This window comes from Lasiodiplodia theobromae (genome assembly GCF_012971845.1).
Source record: "Lasiodiplodia theobromae strain AM2As chromosome Unknown scaffold_15, whole genome shotgun sequence".
Lineage (NCBI taxonomy): Eukaryota > Fungi > Ascomycota > Dothideomycetes > Botryosphaeriales > Botryosphaeriaceae > Lasiodiplodia > Lasiodiplodia theobromae.
This window is the reverse complement of record NW_023336355.1, coordinates 99,228-124,732: the sequence shown is the minus strand read 5'-3', so window position 1 is coordinate 124,732 and position 25,505 is coordinate 99,228. Positions and strand designations below refer to the sequence as shown.

The 25,505-nt window shown below is 54.7% G+C and overlaps 9 protein-coding genes across 9 annotated transcripts; 4 read left to right on the top strand and 5 right to left on the bottom strand.

Moving 5' to 3' along the window:
• Positions 1-292: 292 nt before the first annotated feature.
• LTHEOB_5394 (Rni-like protein) lies at positions 293-2,256 on the bottom strand (the record flags this gene model as incomplete). Its single annotated transcript, XM_035514534.1, has 7 exons — positions 293-333; positions 398-1,332; positions 1,385-1,535; positions 1,600-1,644; positions 1,695-1,795; positions 1,849-2,067; positions 2,120-2,256. 7 exons carry the CDS (start codon positions 2,254-2,256, stop codon positions 293-295), a joined length of 1,629 nt encoding a protein of 542 aa, XP_035373684.1.
• Positions 2,257-2,417: 161 nt separating this feature from the next.
• On the top strand, positions 2,418-4,020 carry LTHEOB_5393 (DNA repair protein Rad9; the record flags this gene model as incomplete). Its single annotated transcript, XM_035514533.1, has 6 exons — positions 2,418-2,531; positions 2,581-2,721; positions 2,769-2,833; positions 3,096-3,163; positions 3,230-3,948; positions 4,003-4,020. The coding sequence occupies 6 exons, from the start codon at positions 2,418-2,420 to the stop codon at positions 4,018-4,020; spliced, it is 1,125 nt and encodes a 374-aa protein (XP_035373683.1).
• Positions 4,021-5,526: 1,506 nt separating this feature from the next.
• LTHEOB_5392 (Acetolactate synthase) lies at positions 5,527-7,739 on the bottom strand (the record flags this gene model as incomplete). Its single annotated transcript, XM_035514532.1, has 3 exons — positions 5,527-5,576; positions 5,636-7,318; positions 7,397-7,739. The coding sequence occupies 3 exons, from the start codon at positions 7,737-7,739 to the stop codon at positions 5,527-5,529; spliced, it is 2,076 nt and encodes a 691-aa protein (XP_035373682.1).
• A 336-nt stretch (positions 7,740-8,075) lies between these two features.
• Positions 8,076-9,597, top strand: LTHEOB_5391 (Tetratricopeptide-like helical protein; the record flags this gene model as incomplete). Its single annotated transcript, XM_035514531.1, has 3 exons — positions 8,076-8,139; positions 8,190-8,241; positions 8,295-9,597. The coding sequence occupies 3 exons, from the start codon at positions 8,076-8,078 to the stop codon at positions 9,595-9,597; spliced, it is 1,419 nt and encodes a 472-aa protein (XP_035373681.1).
• Positions 9,598-10,843: 1,246 nt separating this feature from the next.
• LTHEOB_5390 (Myb DNA-binding domain protein) lies at positions 10,844-13,517 on the bottom strand (the record flags this gene model as incomplete). Its single annotated transcript, XM_035514530.1, has 3 exons — positions 10,844-10,931; positions 10,987-13,090; positions 13,286-13,517. 3 exons carry the CDS (start codon positions 13,515-13,517, stop codon positions 10,844-10,846), a joined length of 2,424 nt encoding a protein of 807 aa, XP_035373680.1.
• Positions 13,518-14,441: 924 nt separating this feature from the next.
• On the top strand, positions 14,442-16,134 carry LTHEOB_5389 (uncharacterized protein; the record flags this gene model as incomplete). The annotated part of the gene is made up of 3 exons (XM_035514528.1): positions 14,442-15,038; positions 15,110-16,010; positions 16,061-16,134. The coding sequence occupies 3 exons, from the start codon at positions 14,442-14,444 to the stop codon at positions 16,132-16,134; spliced, it is 1,572 nt and encodes a 523-aa protein (XP_035373679.1).
• Positions 16,135-17,296: 1,162 nt separating this feature from the next.
• LTHEOB_5388 (uncharacterized protein) lies at positions 17,297-18,390 on the bottom strand (the record flags this gene model as incomplete). Its single annotated transcript, XM_035514527.1, has 2 exons — positions 17,297-17,890; positions 17,998-18,390. The coding sequence occupies 2 exons, from the start codon at positions 18,388-18,390 to the stop codon at positions 17,297-17,299; spliced, it is 987 nt and encodes a 328-aa protein (XP_035373678.1).
• Positions 18,391-21,535: 3,145 nt separating this feature from the next.
• Positions 21,536-21,973, top strand: LTHEOB_5387 (uncharacterized protein; the record flags this gene model as incomplete). Its single annotated transcript, XM_035514526.1, has 1 exon — positions 21,536-21,973. The coding sequence occupies one exon, from the start codon at positions 21,536-21,538 to the stop codon at positions 21,971-21,973; it is 438 nt and encodes a 145-aa protein (XP_035373677.1).
• A 1,189-nt stretch (positions 21,974-23,162) lies between these two features.
• LTHEOB_5386 (uncharacterized protein) lies at positions 23,163-25,125 on the bottom strand (the record flags this gene model as incomplete). The annotated part of the gene is made up of 3 exons (XM_035514525.1): positions 23,163-23,588; positions 23,656-24,005; positions 24,057-25,125. The coding sequence occupies 3 exons, from the start codon at positions 25,123-25,125 to the stop codon at positions 23,163-23,165; spliced, it is 1,845 nt and encodes a 614-aa protein (XP_035373676.1).
• Positions 25,126-25,505: the final 380 nt, after the last annotated feature.

Sequence of the window (25,505 nt, the reverse complement as noted above, 5' to 3'; positions counted from 1 at the left end):
CTAGCAACTGAAGGAAGGCGTGACCCCGCCGCTGTCGCAGCGGGTAGAAGCGAGACAGGGACGTCATTAGCACAACGCAACCACCCATCCCTGCCAAACGCCCTCAGAGTAAAACAATCGTGCCGCCATTTGCTCCTGCTTTTTCCATTTTGGCGTTTCGACGAAACATCCATAGAATTCGCACCTCCCCACCCTCGATCCAATCTTTTTCGCCTGCGCATTTTCCAACGCCCATCCCGTTCCAATTCGGAGGAGGATTTCGCGAGAAAAGAAGCCGCCCACTAAATGCAGCTTAATCCGAATCGGACTCGTCAATCTGTTCCTCCTGCGGATCTGTGACCCGTTAGCAGTGCTCGCATACCAAACCCATTATAACCGCCCTTTCTGAAAGTTATACCTCTGTATAGCACCCATTCCAACTTGCCGTCCACCTTTGCGGCTAATTGCTGGTTGATGACCTGCAGCTCTTCGTCCGAAAGCTTGCTTTCTGGCGCCGCAGCTTCCACCCTGAACTCAATCCCCCGATTGCCAGGTCCGAGTCGTTCTGCAAAATCTAGTAACCCTTCGAAGGTAAACGTGCTTATCGAAGCAACCTCAAGACGGCGAAGGTCTCTAAGCTTAGCGAGGTCAGCAAGAATGGCATCGCCGACCTGGAGACCGGTGAAGTAGACATCGTCCAGATGAGGCAAGCTTCTTGCAAGTGCAATGATATGTTCGTCATTAAAGTAGTCCGACACTCCAATGAGCTTGATATGCCTCAGTTGCTCCAGCTGTGTAAGTGTCTCGACGACAAGATCAATATCATCTCTAGTCATTGCGTCTGAGTCAGCCGTCAGCTGAAGCCACTGCAGGCTTGTCTGGTGTGTCAAAGCTCGGTGGAATTCTGCTGCATTGTGTGCCTCGTAACAGTCGACACTAAGGTGAGAAAGCTTGATTTCGTGCTGAAGAAGGACAGGCGTCACCAGCTTGAGGGCGGAGACAATACCGCTGAATAGCAGGCTGTTCAGGTTCTTGCACTCACGCAGCCATTGTTGAACTTCGACGAAGACATCATGTTGCGTAGCCTCAAGGTCAAGCGGGTTCTCTCGGGAATTGGAATATTCGAGTTCCAAGCTCTCAAGCGCCGTGCAAGTCTTGAGCAGACCGAGATGTGCTATGGTACTGGGTCGCAAGGCCATTTTCAAGTTTTTGAGAGACTGGCCGTGGGAGCTAAGTGATAGTAATGCCCCCTCACCGAGGTCGGCATGGCTGATTGTCTCGAAGTATTTCAGCTGTTGGGGTTGCAGCCCAGAGAGGAAAGAAGCGAGCTGTTGGTCGGCAGCTTCGCCAATCCTTCCCGAGACGTTAGTACCCTCTGGTGTCCAAGTAATCCCAAATCTCTTACCAGATGTAGAAGCTGAGAGCATTAAATTTTGGACAATGCTCGATGATGGCATCTTGTGCTTTAGGATCGCTGAGCGCATCGCCTGCCCACAGCTGTAGCGAGGTCAATCGCGGGAGCCTTGGTGGCCACTTGATGAGTGCGCTGGCCTTGACTGTAAAGCGCATCAGCGAGCTGGCGAAAAAAAAAAAAAAAAAACATCAGCTGAAACCACCTACCATTTCCAGTGATGACCTCAACAAATGGCGTGTGCGGAGTCATGGCTATTTATTGTCAACTCAGGAAGGCGATGGCGGGAAGGAGATGAGCGCACCGTCTCCGATAGCCTCGACAGTTGCGCTGACATCTAAGACTCCCTTCCTTCCAACCTTGTTCATGATCTTGAATCCAGACATTTCTCCCGAAAAGAAATCTCTGTTGGCGAATCAACCTAGGAAGTCCAGGCGTCTTTGGCGACGGTGACCTACTTGATGATATCTTTGCGCATGAATCGCGGATCTTGAAAGAGCTCCAAGAGCACAATCAAATCGCGAAAATCCAGAGTCTTGATATATCGGCAATATGGGAAAGCGGTGGCCTCGAGACTTGAGGCGATGATGGAGCGCCACATAATCGACCACTTCTGCACCTTCGGAGGAGGTTGGCCGTCTCCGCCTCCACCGATAACGGGGGAAGCATCGTGATGGCTGGTCACTGGTTAGCCAATGACGCCAGGAACCTGGTGCTGATGCCAAGTACCGATAGAGAGTTGTCAAGGCTGGCACGGCAAAGCGTTTGGCGGTAAGAGCGCATTGGAACAGAGTATCAAAATCCTTGGCATCAGCGAGTTTGTCGCACAGAATGTACAGGACATCCTCGGGCACTTCGAGCGGCATGGTTGCCAGCGCAGGAATTGGATGAGGTGCGTGTGCGGGGATAGGATTGTTGTGTTTGTCGAGCACGAGATGACGTCCACGCGCGCCACGCCGCGTCTCCAAGCCGGACGCGCCTGCGACACGGTTGCCTGCTCGCTCCTCACCCCGCCAAACCCCGCACAATGGTTGCCCTGAATTTCGCCCTGCAGCCCGAGGCCCTCGCCGTCCTGCATGATGCGCTGATCTGCCTAGCCAAGTTCAGCGACGCCGTGTCCATCGAGGCCCGCCGCGACAAAGTGGGTTTTGCGCCTTGTTTCTCAGGCAGCAGCTGATTTCCTTTTCCAGCTCTCCCTCACGGCTCTCAACTCCTCCAAGTCCGCCTACGCCTCATTCGCCTTCGATGCCTCTAAATTCTTCTCGTCCTACAGCTTTGCTCCTGCCGCAGCGAATGTTGATGGCCGCTTCACCTGCCGTATCTACAACAAGGTTCGCTACCCCTCTGGACCTTTAAGCTCTCGACTAACCGTCCGTAGGCGCTCCTCTCGGTCTTCAAAGGCCGCATCCTCGACCCAAGGGGGGGAGATACGACGGTCGATCGGTGCGAAGTCAGCTTACAAGACAGGGATGATCAAGCAGAATGCCGCCTCATCATCAAGATGCTCTCCGACCAAGGCATGCCCGACGACACCTCTCCTAGGAAAATTGCTAGCTGACTGGCCCTCAGGTGTCACTAAGACATATAAGTTGACCTATGAGTCAGTGGAGATTATGCACGCCTTGTTCGACAAGCAGTCCGCCCAAAATCGCTGGTCAATCCACTCGTCAGCGCTTAAAGAGGCAATAGAGTACTTCGGCCCCAGGACAGAGCAGCTGGACATCTATGCCGAGAATGGCCGGGTCACGTATACAAGCTTCACCGAAAAGATTAGTAATGGCAAAGGCAGGCCATATGCATGTCTCTCGCTTCCGTAACGCCATGCTGACCGTCCTGTAGAAGTACTCAAGCAGCCCCTTCAGACTGCCGTCTCGCTCAGCACTGCAGACTTCGAGCACTTCGCTGCTGCTGAGCAGATGCACGTCATCATCAGTGTCAAAGACTTCAAAGCCATCGTCACGCACGCCGGTCATCTACGCGCCTCCATCCATGCTTACTATTCGCAGCCTACGCGTCCGTTGCAGTTCAGCTACAGCAATGCTTCCATCGGCGTTCTTTGCGAATTTACCCTTATGACGATTGGAGATCCGCAAGGCCAAGCAAATAGCAGGAGCAGCACACCTCGCATGATATCGACCCGCTCTACTACTGCTTCTAGAGCGCAGCCCACAGCCGCCCAATCGACGCCTTCTGCCGCTAGCAGGCAGCGTACCACAGCAATGCCTCCCCCAGCCGCGCCCGTTTCCCGATCCTCAGCCAGGCAGCGTAGGGCGCCGCCTGGATCGGCCACGAAACCGTCGCAGCAGGAAAGCCAGTCTCATGAGGATGCGAATTCACTCTTTGTGCCACGAGACTATGGTGACGATGATGCGCACTGGGACCCTGCAGGCTACGGTGATGATGATGAGGATACGCTTGGCTGGGATGCGAGCGCAGATCCTAAGGCTTTCAATCCAGTATTCCGAGACAGCGGACCGACAACGGCGGGTACGATGGTGAGGAATGACATAGGTGACACTGGATCAGATGAGCTAGCTCCTACACAGAGGTTGTCGCAGGTCAGTGGACATTCAAACTTGCTTTCTACAAGACGTGTATTGACGAAAATGCAGATTCGGGGGTTATGGTGATGTGGACAGGTTCGGGAATATAACAGTCTGGAAAAATAATGACAAGGAGCCAAATGGAAAGGTTGCTGGGATTATGGTGACGCAGAACTAATCTGTGTATACTTCATGGTTAACATCTCAGTTTAAGTAGCTGGGTTATACATAAACTCGACCCAGTGTATTTAGTGACAAATACCGAAACACTAGTTACATGAACACTGTTATTGAAGAGAGACGCAGTAAATATAATTTAATCAAAGTAGATTCTTATTTACAAGAAGATATTCGTAAATAACTTGTCTCTTTCCGTAGTAACTCTAAGTTTATCTACGAGGGGCAATGTCTACAAACAACCATCAAATTTAGTAAAAAGGCAAAACAATCAGGCTGAACAGGTGGAAGCTAGCAGGCAGACAGACATAGGCACAAGTAAGGACTGGCCGTTTCTGGGGCAGTCTACTAACTCCTGCCTCAACAAGGGAAATATCTCAAGCACTGCTCTTAAGCTTGCAATGCCGCGAACAACCAAGCTACTCATTGGGTCTCAGACACGCTGATAAGGGAGTTTCTGTGATTCATATATCATAGAGTTTAGGCAATGCCAAATTACAAGTCGTATTCCGCGACCAGCTCACCACATTTGGCACGCGTGTGTCTGGCCTGTCAGCGTTCTCTGTATGAGAACGAGCCGTCTCCTCTCCCAGTCCACGATGGAATGCAAGAGACTACTAGGGGGTTTTCACTCTAGTTCACGGTAGTATTTGTGATCACGAAACATTACACAGGAGGGATAAGTATACGCACACCACCGTCAACTAGAGTCGAAGCATCATTTTGCCATCCTGCTGAAGCAATGGACCCAACGAAAGCTATGAACGAGATCGAACAGAGCAATAGATGCTTCAGAATACTTACCACTAAAGCAATAAGCGTAATAAGAAGTCAGTGCCTAAGGGCAGCAATATTCGGTTGCAACCGTCTCGACTGCAGAGAAATGAAAACAAAAACATCTTGCAATTGTTTCTCCCCACTATCAGTATGATGAATCCAAAATATCCTGGCCCGTCCATCATTTCCTTTTTACTAACACAATCATGCAATGAACAATCAGAAATGCAATACTGAAAAGCCCAAGTGAAAGATTTCAATACCATCAGAATCCACTTTTTTGCTTTTTCAGACCTCCATGGAGACCAGTAGTAGTGTTCGCTCGATAGAGAATTCAGATAAAAATTGGAAAAGGCTCCCATCAACCCAACCCATGATAACGCCGAATCGTACGTAAAGCTTGCATGTCAAAAGACTGAGGGAATGCAAGCTGGTGTGCGTCTCAATAATAATATAAACCAAATAGAATCACAGAGGCTCCTCCGGGGTACTCAATGCCGCTTTTTTTGTGTCCCAAAAAGAAGAAAGAAATGATCTCGTAGTCCCTTTCATTCGTGCCTTGGCGACCGTGGAGACAAGTAGAAGTCAAAGAATATTTTGGACCTGGCTTTCCTCTTCCGCTAGTATGGTGCAGTATGTTTACCTGCCAGAGCGCTGACGGGTCTGCTCACGACGGGCTTTCTCCTTGGCTATTGTTGTGTTAGCTTTCCATCTTCGTTATATTAAACAGGCATCGAATGAAACTTACCCTCATCGTACACGAGGAACTCGTGAAGAGCGCTACCCGCTGGGACCATGGGGAGGACAGGCACCTTCTGGTCAACAATGACCTCAAGAAGAGCAGGGCCGTCAGTATTCATCAGCCACTTGAGCTTATCCTCGAGCTCCTCGGGCTTCAAGACGCGGTCAGCCTGAATACCCATGGCATCACCAAGCTTGACGAAGTCGGCGTTCTTCTGATGGGTGTGCGCGAAACGATCCTTGAAGAAGAGGGACTGCCACTGAGTGACCATACCCTGTTCTTCGTTGTTCAGAATGATGATCTTGACACCGATGTTGAACTCAGCAGCGGTGCTAAGCTCAGTAAGGGTCATGCTGAACGACGCATCACCATCGATGTCGATGACGAGAGCTTCAGGACGGGCAACCTTTGCGCCAATAGCGGCAGGAAGACCGAAGCCCATAGTACCAGCACCGCCAGAAGTGATCATAGTACGCGGGTGGGTCCAGCGGAAGTGCTGGGCAGCCCACATTTGGTGCTGACCGACACCAGTGGCGATGACGGTCTTGTCGCGGATGCTCTCAGTGAGCTGGCTGAGCTTGTCAATGACAACCTGGGGCTTGATCAAGCCGTTCGCGCCCTCCTTCTCATAAGCCCAAGGGAAGCGCTGTTTCCAGTCGTTGATCTGTTCGAACCACTCGGGACGCTCTGGGACGGCGTCGACGTAGGGGAGAAGAGCCGCAAGATTGGTGGCGACATCACCCTCGACAGCCTCGGTGGCCTGGACGACCTTGTTGATGTTCTTAGGCATGATCTCGAAGTGGATGATGCCACCACGCCCCTCAGCAGCGGCAGCACGGGCGGCGGGAGCGAAGCGGGCGACGTGACCGGTGATACGATCGTCGAAACGAGCTCCGAGAGCAATGATCAGGTCTGCCTCCTGCATGGCCATGTTGGCATAGGCAGAACCGTGCATACCCAGCATGTGGAGAGACTTCGGATCGAACTCATCAAAACCACCAAGACCCTGGAGAGTCGTGGTAACGGGGATGTTGGCCTTGTCGGCAAGCTCCTTGAGAAGCTGGGGACCATCGGGGGCCGAGACGATACCCTGACCAGCATAGATGACAGGCTTCTTGGCAACGTTGATAAGGTTGGCCGAGCGCTTGATGGCACCCTCGAGCTGAGCCCTGCTCAACTCGCGTGCGGCCAAGCTGGCGGCACTGGGGTGCGTCGGAAGGCTGCTGACCATGGGGATGGGCCTGTTCAAGGTGCCACCGGTAATGTCCTTGGGCAAGTCAACGAGAACGGGACCAGGGCGGCCGCTAGTAGCAATCTCGAAAGCCTCGTTGATACGGCGGGGCAGCTCAGCGATGTTCTTGACCATCACATTCCACTTGGTGCAAGCCCTAGAAATGCCGAGCATGTCGGCCTCCTGGAATGCATCCGAACCAATGGCAGACGTTGGGACCTGGCCACAGAAAACAACCATCGGCGTACCATCCATCAAGGCATCCTGCATGGGCGTAACGACGTTGGTGGCGCCAGGGCCTGAGGTGACGAGAACGACACCAGGCTTGCCCGAAGCCCTAGCATAACCCTCGGCCATGTGGCCAGCGCCTTGCTCATGTCTGGGAAGAACGAAGTCAAAGTGCTTCGAGTTGTAAATGGCATCGAAGACGGGGAGAATAGCGCCTCCTGGGTATCCAACTGAGTCATTAGGTCAGTACTGCTGGCGGTGAAAAGAAAAAGAAAAAAAAAAGCTTGGGGCGGCGAAGTGCAACGTACAGATGTGCTTCACACCCTGGCGCAGCATCATCTCGTGGAAGATCTCGCCACCCTTCATGCCGACGAACGAGTGGTCCATCTGCGGCTGGTAGCGCGAGGCCACCTGCGGTGCCGGGTCATCGCGATTGAAGGCCGGGGCGGGAACAGGTCGCTCGGTCTGCTGGGCGGCGGCAGTGCTCTGGGTGCGCTTGATGGCGTTCTTCACGACGGGCTTCTGAGCGGGCTGCTGGACGGCGGCATTGCGGTAGGGAGAGACGGCGGCAGGCGAGGGCGTCGACGAGAAACGGCGGGCGGCGCAGTTGAAGCTCTTGAGAGCGCCACGCGACTGGCGTGCTTTGAGCATTGTGACGAGTGGCGAGCCCTGAGGCGTCGGTCGCGGAAGAGGAGTGGAGAGGTGCCAATGGCCAGGTCGCAGGCTGGGAGCACGCGGAGAGCGCGGCGGGTATCTTATGGGCGAAAGGAATGCGTGGTGGTGAGTCAGGAATAGTGTGAGTAGTTCCGTCGACAATTTCCACCTTGCCGAGGAGGGGGCCCCCTCCGAAATCGGACCAATTAAGGCTTTTGGAACCATGATCACGCTCAAGTGCCGCCCCCAGCCTTGGCGCCGCTTAACGCCTAAGTCCATGCCACAGCTCGAGAAGCCGACGCCCAGACCTCGACTTCGCACCGCACCACCGCCATGCAGCCTCCTCCCAGGGCAAAGGGCCACGGCCGCATGGCCTCCAGCGACGAGCGCCGCCGCGGTACGTTCCTGCCCGCCATGCCCGCCTGCCGTAGCTGACTGCCGCCGCAGTGGCCATCACCCGCCGCTCCACCAAAGGCCCGCTGGACGCCGACTTCGACGAGTGCGTCATCCCATGTTCCAGCACTCGCCCCATCTCTGCTGATGCCCCATCAGTCCTCTAGCTTCGCCGGCTGCCGCCAGCCATTCTGGCCCCCCGCCCTTATCGCCGAATCCCTTCTCCCACCCGCATCTCCAACACCAACAGCATCTCCAGCAGCCTATCACGCCCACGCGCCAATCTCAGTTGTCGCCCACCCCCTCCACCCCTGCGTCCGTCCTCGAGTCCCCTGACAAGGACTATGGCTTCCTGTTGCACGCGAACAACTTTCACCCCCTCCCTCCGCACACTACACCGCACCCTTTCCTCTCCGCCTCCCATCAGCCTCCGCCCTCCACTTCGCTCCGCGATCTCCTTGATGGTGGACACTACCGCTCTGCTGCCATTGCGGCTGCGAAGGCCCTGGTCACAAACACGTCGCCGACTGATCATGCGCGCATTTTCTCGCTCTTCTATGTGCGGTTGGCCTGCTTGACACTCCTAAATGAACATGCGCTGGCCGCCGCAGAGGCGAAGCTACTTGGTGACCTGGCTAGCGCATTCTACCGAAACCCTCTTACCGGCTCCCACATAGTGCCATGGGAACTACGCGTGCTCGCTGTGCGGCTCATGGGCTTGGGATATGGCGACTGGCGGCGCGGTGTTATGGGTTATTATGAGCTGGCCCGGGAAGCAAGAATAGAGGCGATCAAGTCCCAAGATCCCGAAGCAAAACAACTGTGGAAGAGTAGGCTGAGAGAGCTCGCTATCAGAGTGGCGAATGCGCTGATAGAGATGGGAGAGTGCGAGGGTGCCGCAAGACATTTGGCGGGGCTTGTCCGCGCAGACTCGGGAGCACAGGAGGCGACTGAGGTAGATTCGGCGCCGCTGAGCCCAGAATCAGTGCGCTTGAAGTCTATGGAGGCGTTGGCGTGGATCAAAGTCGGCGACATTGATGCTGCAAAGCGCTGCGTCACCGCATCGCCTTCGCCTGCCCCCTCTGCGGGCGATGCCCCATCTCCTGCAGACCCCCTCAATGCTCTGGTCGCAATGGCTGAAGCAGACTACTCTGCCGCCCTGACTATATGGGACACGTTGGCCGCTGAAACCCCCACTGATCCCATGGTCACCCAAAATCGTGCGGTGTGCCTACTCTACGTTGGCCGGATAGCTGACGCGCGTGCTCTGCTAGAGGATCTGATTGATCATGGCGAAAACTCGTCCTACGCCTTCCACGCCTTGACGTTCAACCTCAGCACCATCTACGAGCTCTGCACCGAAAGGTCGCGCGAGCGGAAGCTTGAACTCGTAGACAAAGTCTCTGCTCTTGAGCCGAGCGCAATGGGTTGGGAAAGGCAAGCTGCAGACTTCAAGTTATAAGACGATTTGCAGGAAGCAGCATTAGGCGTTCATTTTGATGATTTTTGACGAGCAAGGGTTTCGAGAACTGGGGTGGTTTCGGTGGAGAATCTTTACGGCAGGCACTATCTGCATGATCACGTCACAACGAATCTGTTTCCCACGATGTGTTTTACTCCAACTCTCAAAGAGCACCCCTTGACGTTGGCTCTTGCGATTTCGGCGTCTCCAAGTTTCTCCCCGCTGTCTCCATATTTTACTCTTCCGCATCTCCAAATTTCTTACGTTCGCGATATTCCCCATTGGCCAAGAATCACTGCGATAACCGGCCATTCAATCTATCTCCGCACAGTCGTCGAGTCACCAAGAGCACCCACCACTGCGTCCCACAGCGGCTACTCCGCGCCAAGTCCCGCAAATGCCGGCGTCCAGAAATACGCCCCTATCGCAATCGGTGCGTGCGGGTTTCCTATCCTTTCCGGCCCGACATTCAATTCCCTTCGTGCCTTCCTCGCAGACCCTTGATCAGCCTTACCGCCCGGCCCGGCCGTATTCTGCCCCGCCCTCGGACCGCCCTCGGACCCAACACCAAAAAAAAAAATTTCACCGTCAACACGCCACAACACCACTACAAAAGAAAAGTGATGGCAACATGCAAAAGAGAATTCCGTCGCCGGGAATCGAACCCGGGCCTTGCCGGCACTTGTAAGTGAGATGACTCTCCAAAGACTGAGAGCGGCAAATCCTAGCCCCTAGACCACAACGGACGGTTGTGAGCTACCTCGATTAAGAGGTGGATCTCTCAGGTATTGTTGAAAGTTGTTTCACCTGGCAGGTTTAAGTATTTATCAAAATTATCTAGACAGGGCTTGCTTGGGCAATGAGTAGGTACTGAAGCGAAGCAATCAAGTCACTTACATTGTCTCTTCATAGTTATTATTATAAACCGCCTTAAGCCCTTAAACGATTAGTTAACAGATTAAAAGGTAAAAGACTTAGCACTATTAGTATTTTATTTCTTTCGCATTCTATATAAAATTAAAGCAAAGCACCCCGTAGTAAGAACATTTTAAACCGAAATATTAAGAGATACAAGAAAAGAAATATCGCATAGGTATAGTGCCTGAATGATTTCGCCATTATGGCGTACACGGTGCAAGCATAAGTTCTAAATTCCAACGCGTCGAATAAGACTCTACAAACCTTAAGCATAATCGGATTATACAGACATGTCCACAGTGGTACTCAACGCTTGCGCGTCCTTAAACTAGATACCGCGACGGTCATTTACCTTCTTTTCGAGATTAGCCGGCAACTTAAAGTACTCAAAGCCTTTCGGCAAAGGTTGCCCGGCCCTACAGTAATTAATTAGCGACAGGTGAGAAAAGAGAAGCCTCTGGGATGACTTACAGCCTATAACTGTAAAGTATGTTAATGGCTTTGTCCTTCAGGTCCGTATTGGTTCTGCGCCACAGCACGTTGTCTCCGGCAGCGTCTGCTTTCTTGATCCGAACCCATGGTTGCGACATGTGGCCGAATTCCGCAATGAGTCTCATCAAGACATTAACCTCCTCATCGGACCATCTCGTGCGCCCCCTGGCGGTACGAGTGCCAAGTGTGCTATTAATAGCCCTAGCCTGTCGGTTTATAGCCTTCAGTTGCCTAGCCGCATCGTCGCCATCATCCTCGCCATCATCATCGTCACTTTCTTCCTGCGGTCGAGGTTGAACGCGGGTCGAGCCTGCAGAGGAAAGGTTGACTGGACCTCGTGCGGGCGCCGAAGATGGAGCATATTGTGCCTTTTTCTCGACGGGTGCTTTCCGCTTCTTGTTCGAAACTCGCGTCTCGTATTCCTCTTCTTCATCGGACTCCGTCTCAGCGCGCCATCTTTTCCCGTGGTTTCTGCTGGACGACACTTCTGGCTCGTCGAAAGAAACCCGTGTTGCACCTGACTGTCTGTCGTAGAAAGACTTGCGAGCAGGGGTGCCAGACTCTGTGGCCAATCTCTGCATATTCTCCTTATTCTGTCTTTCACGTTGTCGTAATCTCTCCAGATCTTCTTGCATCGCACTCTGCTCTGTCGGTATATTGACAACCGTCCTGGGATCATCTTCGTCTTCCTCATCCTCCACGACCGGCGGCTGATACTCGTCCTCAGCGACTTGGGGGGCTACATGGCTCTGTGTGCCCACTTCCCCTGAATCTTCTGCCACGTCAATCTTTTGGCCTGAAAGACGGGCCAACCGCCTCTTCACGACCTTGAAGACACCAGCTGCTGTCTTGGGAACGTGTTGGCTTTGGGTCTCTGCTTTAGCGGTGGATGCGCGTTGGCTCGGCGATGCTGTCTGGTTACGCTTTCCGGGAGATCGGATGTCAGCCGTTTCCAAGTACTGCTTGAGACTGTCTTGAATGGCCGGGACACCGCCGAGGCTGTCAACCTCATTGTCAAGTTTGACATTGTAGAGGCTCGCCCATTTCAGGACGCGGACGACGAAGTCGCGCCAAGGAAAAGCGGACTCAAGCATCTCCACGTTGATATGACTCCCTTGCTCCAAGGAATCTTCATCTTCTTGGAATATTTGCCGGATTTGTTCGACTCTCCTCGTGGCAGCTTCTTTGACAAACGCTGGTAGCTCGTCGTCGCTCAAGCCGAGGCCCAAAATCTCCCACCCCCGCAGGTGAGAAGCTACAGCACCGTCTTCATCGTCTTCAGGAACCGTGAAGAAGACAGACCGAATCAATTCATCGGGATTGAAGTTTTCCTCCGCTTCGTGCTTGATCAACAATGAGATGGCGAATTGGGTGCGAATATCCAAGGCCAGACTGACTGTTTCCGCGATGAGCGGGTTGCCTGCCGGCTCGGCATTGGCATCCTGATAGTCGACCGGGTCCATCAGGTTGCGAGGAAAAGTGTTGTCCAGAGACAGAAGGCCATCGTATATAACACTTCTGTCTTCCGGTAAAGTTGCTACTTGCTTGACCAAAGTAGCTACATTTGCCTTGTAAAGGACAGCGTTAGGTCGACTGAATGTGCCGGTTTCATAAAATGATTCGCCACTGACAAGTGACGCCAGCACGGTTTCAATGTTGATGAAGTCCCCATCTCCGAAGTTCTCGCGTGCTTCTTTGAAGCGTTCGCCACGCTTCGCCACGAGCCGTCGTGTTTTTGAGCCTGGACTGGCAGCTTCTGAAGCAACAGATACCAGCTGCTCAGCAGGAGCATTTTTCGGAGCAACGATTTCCAGGATCTTGCTTGCGTCTGTAAACAGATCCTCGAGGAACTCGATCATCACGTCGTTGTCTAGCTCGTTAGGGTCATGGACGCTCTGAGCGGTCGAGATTGTGGTGGCGTCGGAAGAATTTGACTGAGCACCGGGCGTTTGGTGAGCAACATAGTCGAATGCAACGAGCGGCGGAAGAGGAGTTACCTCGCCAACATCAGCAGGTGCCTCCGGTTCTGGCTCCGGGAGGTCTGGATACGGCACAACCGCATTCTCTTCGACAATAGGAAGGGCTTGATAAGGGAGGCGTTAGTGAGTGAATGCTGAATATAAAAACGCGAACAAGCTTAGGAGACGACTTAAAACATCCAAAACATTAGAGATAGGAAACAATCAAAACATGCAATCCCGACCCTAACTCTGACCCTAACTTTTGGAGTTGTCGTATCACGTGGGCTCGCCACACACAACACCGGAAAATTACTCACTTCGTGCTGCAGCTGTACGGGATACACGAGTGGCACGGCCGGTATTGGAATCAACACTACTAGTGCTCCCGACGCTGGCGCCACGAACAATTCTTCGTGTGGATTGTGCGCGATGCTTGATGTGTGGGATGTCGATGTCGCGGCTCTGGCTGCGAGTTGTGCGGGTTGATGGTTGGTGTGGGAGGTCGGGTTGCGGGGTCGTACGCGAGCGGACGCGTTGGTGTTGCGGCATTGTGGCGTCGGTGCGAGCTGCTGCGCCCTTTTTTCGGCCCGGACTGATCGGGAAGCACGTCTTCCAGAGGATGCTCGGCGACGCGATGACTGCTCTGCTCGCAATCGCAATGATATGAGGATGTAGAGTTCAGGAGAGAAAGGCAAGATGGCATTGTGGCGGCAAGGGCAGTGCGACCGGCCAAATGTAGGGTTAGGGTTACGGAACGCGAGCAGTCCCGCGCGCACGTGATCTTCTCGTTCCCTAGGTCACCTCAGAGTCATGTTTGCCTCAGGCAGAAACAGGGCCAGTCTGGGAGCATCCCCATCTGGCAGTGCTCGACGAAAGCAGAAACCCTTGCGGCGATCAGCACCGTCTCGAAGGCGATCGTGCAACCGTCGCGTGCGGGAGATTTGACTCTCGGCTCGCGCGCCGGCGGGGACTCGGGTCGTGATGCACAGGCACAGCCGTTGAGCAGCTCGCGCGCCGTCACTGGCCCTGAGGAGAAGGGCCGGCGTGCGCGTTGCACCCATTGGATTGCTGGCCCAATCGCAGCAGCTTCAATTTGCGGAAAAGGCTCGCTGCGCGAACCTGGTCAAGCGCGTCGTCTCCGCGGTTCCAGCCCCTTGCGCAACTTACGTAGCCCCTGCACCGCCTCAGCTGTCATCCTGGCCAGAGGGCGACTTTCTCCTGCCCGCAGCGAAGCCACCTAAGTCTCACGCTCAACCGAGCAGATGCACCACCACCACCCAAGAACCCCCCATTTCCCTTCCTAAACACTTCTTTCCCCGGGGCCCTCCTGTCCTTCGGCCGCCGACGTCCGCTCCTTCAGCCCTTCTGCGCTTCCAACAGCTTTCTTTGCGCCGCCAAGCTGCGCGCAGCCCTACGTCAGCGACGACCGGCTTTTCTCAGCTTCCCCCTTAACCCATCCTCGTACAGGAGGCCATGATTCTCAGAAAAGATAGGATCGCAGCGCTGCTGCTTCTCCTGCCCGTCCTCTCGGCCGCCGTGGTCGTGGACGTGGACGGAAATGGCGTCCAGAAAGTGCGCGAGTCCTCCAAGGACGTTACAGCAAGCGCGAGCAAGCTCGATGTCGGCACCAAGGATGCGCCTGTGGACGGCTTGGATGGCAAGCCTCACGCTGGACCGTTTGTCGTCGAGAATTCCCCCAAGACCACCGACAGCACCAAGACATCGTCTCGCGAATCGCTTTCCGATGAAATCACCGTCGACCAGAAGAAGATATCCTCCGAACTGCTTCAGGACAAGGACATTGGCGTCATGGACGACCCTGACCGCGCTTCGCCCAAGAAGGGCACTACAGGTACTGAAGGCGGCGTGTCACAGAGGACCAAGGAGCATAAGGCGCTGGAGGAAGAGAAGGGCGAGAAGCTTGGCAAGGTTCCGGTTTCGCCGGACGAAGAGCGCCCACTGTCTAACGATGAGCAAGAGCGTATGGGTGTGGATACTGCGGACGACAGCGACGACGAAGACCTGGCATCATCAACCTCTGAGAGGGCGAAAGGTGCCGCTGGTTTAGCGGTTTGTGACCCAATGAGCAATCCGGGCTTTGCGCCGTACATGAAAGCTGAACTGACGTTGCATTTCTCCAGAAACCCACAGACCTTCCGGACTCGCCACACGGCGATAGCAGCTCCTCCAAGCCCGTCATTCCAAGCATGCCCAAGGATACCTACGATTCCTCAAAGTCATCATCAAAGACCTCAAAGACCTCCACAACTGATACAGATGACGACGACGAGGAGGAGGGTATCATCCAGCCGTTCCATTCCTTCGTTCTCTCATTCATGATGATCATTTTCTCCGAAATTGGCGACAAGACTTTCCTCGTTGCTGCCCTCATGGCCATGCGCCACCCTCGCGTTGTGGTCTTTACTGCCGCTTTTGCCGCCCTCATCACCATGACTGTCCTCTCGGCCGTGCTGGGTCACGCTGTTCCGACGCTTCTGCCCAAGTGGCTCACGAGCTTTGCAGCTGCTGTGCTCTTCTTCGTTTTTGGTGCCAAGCTTCTCCGCGAAGGTCTTGCAATGAGCCCGGATGAGGGCGTTGGCGAGGAAATGAAGGAAGTCGAGGCCGAGCTGGAAGAAAAGGAGCACACCATTGGAAAGAGACGCCGCTCGTCCATTTCGCCGTACGCTCTCGAAGCGGGAACCCGCGGCCGCCGTTCGAGGTCCAACAGTCGTTTGCCCACTCACCGTAGCCCCTCTTCGTCGCCTGCCAGGTCGCCCTCGCCTTCCGGTGCAAGCCTGTCCAACATTATGAACGGCTTGAACAATCTCTTTTCGCTCCTCCTCAGTCCGGCCTGGGTTCAGACCTTTGTCATGACCTTTCTTGGTGAGTGGGGAGATAGAAGCCAGATCGCTACGATTGCCATGGCTGCTGGTCAGGATTACTGGTGGGTCACCATGGGTGCGATTGTCGGGCACGGGTTGTGCACGAGTGCCGCCGTGATAGGCGGCAGGGCTATTGCAGGCAAAGTGAGCATGCGTGTTGGTAAGTTCTTCGCCGGCTTCAACATCGGTATACGTGCTAATATTCCCCAGTCACTCTCGGTGGCGCTATCGCGTTCTTGGTTTTCGGCGTCATCTACCTGTTCGAGTCCATGTACACGGACTAGACATGTCTTCCGCCCTTTCTTCTTCCGACACAAAAGGTTGCCAGTTTTATGGGGATGGAGCACCTGCTTTCCGAAAGATAATTCTTGTTTTAATGAACGAGGGCCCCGCGCTGCGTCCTTCCGATCCCAACTGTTCGTCACGTCCTAGTGGTCGTCATCTTTTAACCTCTTCGGATGTTTCCTCGTCCAACCTGTAGGACACGAGTGTTTGGCTATGCCACGGATGTTCTCTCCTGAAAGATATGAAGGATTCTTATGATTTACTTGGCCGTTGGCGAAAGGTACTATTTAAGGGGAAATAAAATGAGCGGTGCATCATAGGGCGTATTCTTTGTGTGTACGGGGCAGGAGGTTTCTCAGTTTCGATCACTTTTGCTTTTAACTTTTTTCGCTTCGGCCTTCAGACGTTTGCTCTGACAGATTTCCAAATTTTTTTTTTCTGACGATGCGCTTGTCTTTTTACACTCGTCTTTTCCAAATGAGCCTCTTGTACGGCTCCTACGCGTTTCGTGTGAGAGAGCTGACAGGTGCAGTAACTATCTCGAGACCCGTTTTAGAACCTCTTCGAGTTGCATGGTTGTCACAACTGGCATAGTCCACCCAATGATAGGACTTGTTTGAGTTGGCATCGCGATGCGCTTTGGAAGTCTGTGAAGTCATCTGCAAATTAAATATTCATACGTCATTCTAACGCGGCCTCATGCATGCTCCAGTATTCAACGATGTTCCATTGAAACGATCGCAATGGTAGTTGCATTCAGGCTATGTAATGGTCTCTCAGAGGCCTGGTTGGTGCTTGTTTGGTATTTTCTAGGAGTCTCCCTACTGCTACGCCGGCTTGATGCCCAACGTATTTAGGGAGGGGGCTTGTATCACTTGTCTCGCCAGCTTCCACAGTCCTTGGCATGGGAAGGAATGGATAAGCAAATTGAAATAGCTCGAATTTGTTCCAATCACGCCGAACTAATTAGCCATGCGTTACCTGACGCATCCGGCTTGTAAACCCATGTGCGCCTAACTCCATACAAAGGCGATGCCTCATGAGCAACGCGGGCTCTCTTGTTACCAAAGTCGCAGCCAAAAACCAGCTAGTGATCCCTTGCCTAAAACCTTACGCCGAACATGTACCGTCTCGCTCCCATCCTCGGCACCACGAGCTACCTCATGATGTAGTAGCATCCTCTCTCTGCGAGCTTCTGCTCTGGCTTATCTCTCTGGGAGATGCCGTCGCTGGCGGACCTCCGCTTGATCTCCTCCCCCGCAGCTCAGCTTCTAAGTCTCTGATACGCTTCCTCAACAGTTCATTCTCCTTTTTGGCCTCCTCAAGTTCCTGCCTGTGAAGCGCTGCCTCCTCGAACCTCGCCGCAGCGCTTGTCCCCACACCGAGACTCGGGCTTCGGGCCATGCCCACACCAGCTGCGTACGTGCTGCTGGCACCACTGATGACTCCGCTGCCTGCACCATCAGTTTGCTGTAATGGTGGCGCTTGGCCCTGGCCCTGGTTCTGGCTCGACACAGACCAGCGGTGCGGCTGGGATGCGCGGCTGACGCTGCTGGAGCTGCGGTGGCGGCGCGAGGCCGTGGGGTGGGTCGGGCCGGTTAGCGCGCCGGCATGGACGGCTGAAGGGTCGGTGGCTTCGAAGAGGAAGGCGTTGCTGGAATGAGGGTGGGCGGAGGTGCTGGTTGACGAGACGGAGCTGGCGACGGACGCCGAGTGGGCGCGGAGGGCGCTGAGCTCGCGCGTTAGGCGGTTCACCTGCGCGGGGATAGAAGGTTAGCTGCGAGAGCGCGCTGATGTCATGGCGATAGGAGTGCAGGGATAGGGAGGCAGAGAGGAGATGGGAAGGGGCGGACAATACGCACCACAGCCTCCTGCTCGAGCTCGAGCTCGTGGTGCAACTCAGCGGCAGTCAAGGGGCGTGGGTGCCTCATGGGAACGCCGGCCTCGTCCAAGCTTCCGCGAGGAGCGGTGCCCGGCAGGTGTGGGCTCAGCGGCGGAAATGGCTGGTATGTGGCCTGCGACTGGGGCTGCGAGGTCGGAGCGGAACCGTTGGCGGCTGCGGCGCCCAAGGGCAGCGGCGGGGGATTCATGGACGAGAGCTGGGAAGCGCGGCGCGACGATGGGTGTGAGGTAGAAGCGGGCGGGGTCTGGTGGTTGCTGCCGTTCGAGGGAGTAGGCGCGGAAGGATGGGTCGCGGTCGCGGAGGCCTGGGGGAGGCGCGGCGAGGGAGGCACCGAATTCAAGTCGGGGGCCATGGCTGGTTTGTGGTGGTCGGCTGAGTGTTTGCCGAGCAAGTTTGGGAGGTTGAGGATTGATTGCTCGATCGAGTGTGCGGGGAGGGGAATTGGACTGGACCCTGCGCAGGCGCGGGCAGCGAGCGGCATGACGCGCCCTGGCGCCGACGCGACGCCCGCCGCCAACATGACCTCAAGAGCGGTCTCACAGCCACAGCGCCGGCGCAAGTAACAGCGCTGGGTGTTGCCTGAACTAATTTTGCCTCTCGCCAAGTCACCACCCTCCTCAGGCTTCGTCACGATCTGCGCCGTACCGCGTCGGTTCGCACGCCTCAGCCTCCTCACACCGCAGGCCAGGCAGTTGCACGAGCCACTATGCATCCTAGAGTCACGCGGTTGAAAGAATGCGATGGCATCCCAGCATGCTGCCAACACTCCTACCGTTCCGCAGTGCGATGTCGCATTCTGGTTGAACTTACGCGCTGCTCCAATGCAGTTGCCGCCAGGCGCAGGAACGCAGCGGCAATTTTCTGCTCCGCTCTCGATAATCCGCGCATGCGCGCGCGTCTCTGGAATCTTTTCTTTCGTTCCTCTGCAGCTGAAGAGAGGCGTGCACGGGCCTCGGGATGACTTCATATCGCGTCGTGCTCTAATTCAACCACACCGCTCTGCCTTACCACACCAGTTGATCTCTGAACACCTCGCTACTTGCCGCAGAGTTTAACAGCAATTCCAGTGACGTGGCTGCCGAACGGCCGCAGCCTTACGGCCCCGGCTCACAACATGACCTCGCGAATACGGATCCCTCGAGCAGGCAGTGCCGGCCTGATCGCCAATCCGTGGAATATTCCTTCAATTAGTCTAGCAATTACAGCAGCCCCAAGTGACATACTTCCTTTTTGAGGCCTGTCTCCGGTGGCAAACTTCAACGTTCATCTCAATGCGCGGAAGCGGTGAGCACGGTGCTTTTCCGTTCAGCTCCTCAACCATCTGCGAAAGATGTACAAATTGTGCCTGAAGAGAGATGCTTCAATCACCAGCCCAATCTTTCATTCTCCCACAATGTCCCCGTTTCCGCGCAGAACTCATCGACGCTGGCGCCGCCTTCACTACTGCTCCAAGGTGGACCCACCCCATCATGCAAGTCATCCCGCTTCTTTGAATATCTTCGGACCGCCGGAACTACTCGTATCCTTGAGCCGCATTCAGCCAGGTTAACCAACCCACCAGAGCCTGTGCTCGGTCTGTCTTGGCTTCAATAAGCAAGCGCTCCAAAAACGATTCCTCACCCGCGGATGCACCCCTCCCTCCGAAATCCGAGAGCTCCGAAAAGCCAAATCTTCCGGATGTGCTTCCTGTTTAGTCCTGTGGCACGGCTTGACCCAACTCATCACCAAAACCCCACCCAACGATGCACAGATTCGACTTGAGAGCGAATACACAAATGGTACGGAAGGCACATCGACCATCATCCTATCCTATACCCTGAATGCCGACACGAGCCGAGAACAAAATATTGAGTTTTATACCCACGATGGTAGTGAGCGAGATTTCGATTGCATAATTGCATCGCGTTGCCACAGTGGGTTGCAAACAGATGTCGCCCTTCTCAACCCTGACACTTTCGTGGTGTTGCACTCTACTTATGTGAGGAGGTGAAGCGTATGTCTAGATTTTTTTGTATGGCTCAAGAACGTACAACTACATTCAGACATTCACTTTAGTTACTCGCACAGGAAGAGTGTCGTGTTCCTACTTGGGTGGTTGAAGACCATGTATCGATGTTCTTGTGGACTTTTACAGCCTGCATCTACACCCGAATACTTGCTTCAAATGCTCATACAGTGAGACAGTGCCTTTTGCGGGTCATGGAAGGGCCAAGTCTTCTGCATCCACCTGTGCTGGCGTGGCTCGGCGAACCCAGCGACTGACGAGAGATCCAGGTGCACCAAGCTGCTGGAGCCTGATCGGGCCTGCTCGTGACACCCCGATTGATGTTTCTTTGCCACGCGAGATGCAGCTGGCCGAAGATTTGCTCGAGAACTGTCGGAAGACCCATGAACGGTGCCGGAGGGGCCCCGGCCCATTGCCCAAACGTGTAATTCTGGTAGGCTCCTCTGGCGAAGACCCGAGACTACACGAATCGAACGGGGAAGCGGCGCACTACACGGCGCTTAGCCACTGCTGGGGGAACAAGTTCGCTGCCATGAGGACCATCAAGAGCACGATATCCACCGAGAATCTCAGAAAGAAGTCGATATCCATGGAGACTTTACCAGAGACTTTCCGTGACGCCATCCTTATCACTCGCAAGCTCGGGCTGAAGTACCTGTGGATCGACTCGCTTTGCATTTTGCAAGATTGCGAGGAAGACTGGCATTGTCACTCAGAAAGCATGCGGGATATTTATATGGGGGCTAAGGTTACAATTTCCGCGGACAAAGCGACCGATTGCTTCAGCGGAATTTTCGAGTCCACAAACAATTGCCGAAACGACCGCGTCGTCATCTTTCCCCCGAGGTCCAGGAACCCAATATACGTACGCACTACTCCCCTCTCAATCTTCAAGTTCCAAACCGAGGGTGGACTTCACGGCCAAAAGTTCATACATTATGCGCCGGTATCTGACCCTCTTTTTCGGCGGGCGTGGTCCCTGCAAGAATGGATTTTGAGTCGACGACTACTACGATTTGGTAGTGGAGGGCTGACCTGGGAATGTGAGCAGGAGGTACGCTGTGAGTGCCACCCCAGCCGTTCCCAGCCCTGCTTCCCTCCACGTTTGCACGAGCCCCAGCAGGAGAGCCGCATAGCCGCATTGAGCAGGTATGACAATCGCGAACGCCTGCTTGAAAACTGGCACGCGCTTGTCGAGCATTATACCGGTCGCGAGGTCACGGTCGGTGGAGACCGCATGCCGGCTCTTGCGGGACTTGCAGCTGCGGCGGCTCCCTTTGCGCGAAAGAAGTACTTATACGGCCACTGGAAGGATCATCGTTTCTGCGAATCACTGCTTTGGAAGTCGTGCCGGACTGCTCCTAGCCTCAAGTCCGTCCATGAACGAACCGTAGAGAGTCGGCGTGCTCCGACATGGTCGTGGCCATCCATCAATGGCCAAGTCGCGACAAGTTCAGACATCCGCATCCGTTCAGACTTTCGAGTCCTCAAGATGCACGACTATCCAGCTACGCTCAATCCCCCAGCCACGCTCAACCCAGAGGCTTACATCTTAGCAGCTGGTCTCACAAGGGAGCTTCAGATCCGAGAACATGGCAACCCGCAATATAACCTCTTTGAAGGAGATCGGTACAAGTTCGACCTCTCCCGTCGGATTTTCGCATCGCCAGTTGGAGAGAGCAATGAGGAGACTTTTGAGATCGATCTGACTGTCGATGTTGACAAACCAGGACTAGAGGTTGCGCGCCAGGATGTCCTAACATTCCTTCTAGTTTCCGAGCGCACCGGGCTCGTTCTGAAGAAGAAGCTCTTCGAAGGTGATACGACTGGTTATCGATACGAGAGAGTCGCTGTGTTTGAGATTCTTGGCGACAATGATCGTCTACATTGGGAGACTGGCGCTGTCAGACGGTCTCTCATGATCATCTGAGAGAGGAACGCGTCGCGAACAGGACGGATATTACACTGTTCGGCTATCATTTTTCTATTTTCGTCATGTAAGATAAAGCCAGTGACGATCACATCGTCAGTCTCCTTTAATCTGTCACTTAGGCGTTGCTGGGGGTTTCAGATGTTCCATCATCTTGTATAGTGGCGTTTTTTTTTTTTTTTGGGAGGGAGGTGGAGGTAATTATTTGTGGATCTCCTTCAACTCACGTTTGAACATTTACGGACCTTGTATATTAGATTCACTATCCCATCTCTGCTTTCTGCCTAAGCCCGCCTTGCTCTTGGCATCAAATCAAGATTCTCTAGTCATTGCTCCGAAGCATTGATTACCTTGTGCGTCCGGGGAAGCCGTCGCTCAGTGCTTCAACATCATGTGCACTGGCCGTGTATACCCTTAATACACTGAGCACCCGCTCCAACCTGAAAAGCAATCACACTGTCCCAAATATTGCAGCAGCGAAGCCAAATTAATGGCTGCAGAATTCTTCGACCGCGGAAGTGAAACGAGATTCCCAGCATGGTGAAGAGAAGAGGGCGGCGCTAGAAACAAGTGAAACCCTACATTCCCTCCATCTTTCCGAAACAGACATGTATGAAACCTTCACGGCCCTTTCGAACCATTAATCGGTGAGAATACAAACTCTCACTGCCACTTACATGAATCATTTTTTCTTCGCACCATTCTTACAACTTTCCTTTTTTAAGCTTTGCCTATTCTTTCTCTTCGTGATATTTCAAGCTCATTTCCTATCCAGCTTTCGAGTTTCGACTATTCATCATCAATAACCCCCACATCACCACAGGAATGCCAATATACCGCCCTCTCTTTTTCACCTCCCGTACAGCAGCATCGGCAGCGGCGGCAGCAGGTGTTGCAATCCACTACTCCGCTGAAGAAGAAGAATAAAAAAAAAGGCGGAAGGAGAGAGGTGAAGGAAACACAACATGCTCCACCAAGAACCCTTCGAGGGCTTTCTTTCAATGAATATGACCGACTGAACGAATCGAGCCCCTGTCCGCTATCAACCCATCTTCCAACGAATGCTAAAGAAAACTCATACCTCCTAGCCTTTGCCCTAGCAATCTACATGCCAAGGGCGTGGGGGGATATTTGGGAGAAAGGGAAAAATAACTCCTCATCCCATCATCCGCTGCCCATGGACCAACCATCAGAGCTCTTCATCCTCTTCCATCGTGGTCTCTTCCTGCTTAATCACGGCGCCCGAGCCTACGCCGACAGAGCTCCCTGCCGCGCTAGCAGTTTGGCCAGATGCGTTGCTGTCGCTCATGCTGCGCGGCTGTAGCAGCGGCGCACCGCCCAGCACCGATGACGAGGAGGCGTTCGCCAGCGCGGACCCCAGATTCGAGCGCACACCCTCATCGAAACCGGGTAGGCTGGCGCGCTGCTTCTTGAATGGCGATCCCACGACCGCGGCTTCTGGGGCGACTTCTTTGGCAGCAAGCGCTGCCGCGGCGCTGGTGGGGACTTCGCTGCCGGGTGATAAGGCGGCGCTGGCGGAGCCGCTGGGTGTGAAATCCGCAGGAGACTTTGTCGGGGAATCCTGAACGGGGTCTGCGGAATGGGCGCGCTTGAGCTGTGGGAAAGAGAAAACATTAGGAATGCTCGATATTTGGGGCACAGTTAATGATTAGACTTCTTACCTTGATTTTTCGGACGCCCTCGGCCATTTCTTCTTGCCTGGCTACATCCTCGGCCGACAGCATACCCTTGCCTTCCACCTTGATGTCAATGTCATCGTCATTTGTGCCAATTCGTGCATCGTCATCATCTTCTGCGTCGCTGTCCATGTCGTCAACGTCTTTGGCTTTGCCGCTCCTGGTCTTTTTCGTTGGCGACGCGTTGGGGTCACGGTAACCAGCAAAATTCCTGGTACCGGTTGTCGTAAGTGGCTTCAGAGCGGAGAAGTCAAGACCTGTTTTCCTCTTCGTTGCGGCAGGCGTCTTGGGAGCAGCGCTTGGGGTTGGCAGAATGCCCATCTTGCGTAATTGCTCTGCGGTCTGTCAGATATGTATTGTTGGTGAAGAAAAGAGGAGAAACTTACTCTCGCCACGGTACAGGAATGTGAAAACGGCGTAGGGCTTGTCTGGCGGATCAATGCCCGTTACAGTCTGCGTGCTGATTGACTTGGGGTCCAATGTCTTCGGCTTGGCGAAACTCGTCGTGTGGTCAACATCTGCGTCATTGGCTGGATCGCCGTTCGCGCCAGTGGTATCGTCGTCGTCGTGAGCGTCGAATTGCGGCGAGTATTCTCCTCTCTTGATTTCCCCAGACGCCAGAACCCTGAATAATGCAACCTTGATCTGGCCTGCGGCTTCGGGCATAGGCGGCTCATCGTCCGAATCAGAGTCCGAAGTGAACAAGCCCTCATCGCCTGACAGCGGCTCGACCGTCTTGTCCTCGCCATAACGCAAAACGCCGTTCCTGTTGGTCGTCTTCGTCCTGTCCGTTTCCATGTCATCATCGTCGTCGTCGTCATCGCTGCCTTTCTGCTCCCTCTTCTTCCGCCTCTTCTTTTCCAGGCGCTGCCTTCGCCGCTCTATCCGGGCTGCCACATCCTTGTCCTTGCCCTCGAGGTCGAGGCCATTGAGCCAGCGCTCTAGTCCAACCTCGCGGAAGAGGAACTCGCGCTCGGCGAGACCACCTCCCTCCGATTCGGGCACGCTGACCCAGCGAGAATTGACCCATGTTTCTTCGCCGCGCCGGAGCAGCGTCGCGACCTCCTCTTTCGCGCGGCCGTCAAAGTATATGTACGCAGCAATTGTTTCGTTCGGCGACGAGGTCAGCGGAATGTAGGGACCGATTACAGGGCCGTACTTTCCCCGCTCATTGCCATAGCCGGGCAAGCCGCCAACAACCTTGGGGCGCGGGTAAGGGTCGTCGGGGCCCGGCTTCGGAGTCGAGTATGGGACGTTCAGGCCGGGGGTGAGTAGGGTGATGGAGATCGCGAAGGTGGACTGTTCGGGCTTGCTGGCGCCAGGCGGGACCTTGGCGGGCGGGACGGGAATGTACGAGGTAATGCGGTGGGCGCGAGAGTTCTTCTGGATCGAATACTCGGGCAGCGGGCCGTCAGGCGTGTGGATGCTGACGGCCAGGCCCTGGAAGCAGGGCATCTTGCGAGGCTACGGGCGTTGGACGCAGGCGGGGCTCTCGCACAAAGAGCGGTGGCCAGCGAGCGTGGGCAGGCGTTGGAGCTGGTGCGTAGTGTGGGAGCGCGAGGCCGGGTGCGGAGACTCAGGCTGCTCGACGTCGCGAAGTGAGAACGTCGCAAAAACTTGAGACAGCGCGGGCACGGTGTGCTTCTAGTCGATCGATTTAATGCTCGGCCCTGAAGCTGGCGCTCGGATGCCTGGAGCGCGTCAGCGGCGACGCTTCCGCAGTGGAGGGCAGACGGGCGGACTTGAGCGGTGCTGGCACGACACGAGCTTGGAGGTGAAGCGGATGCGGCACTTGCTCGCGGGCGGGGTGCTCTGAGGAGGTTCGAGTAGGTTGT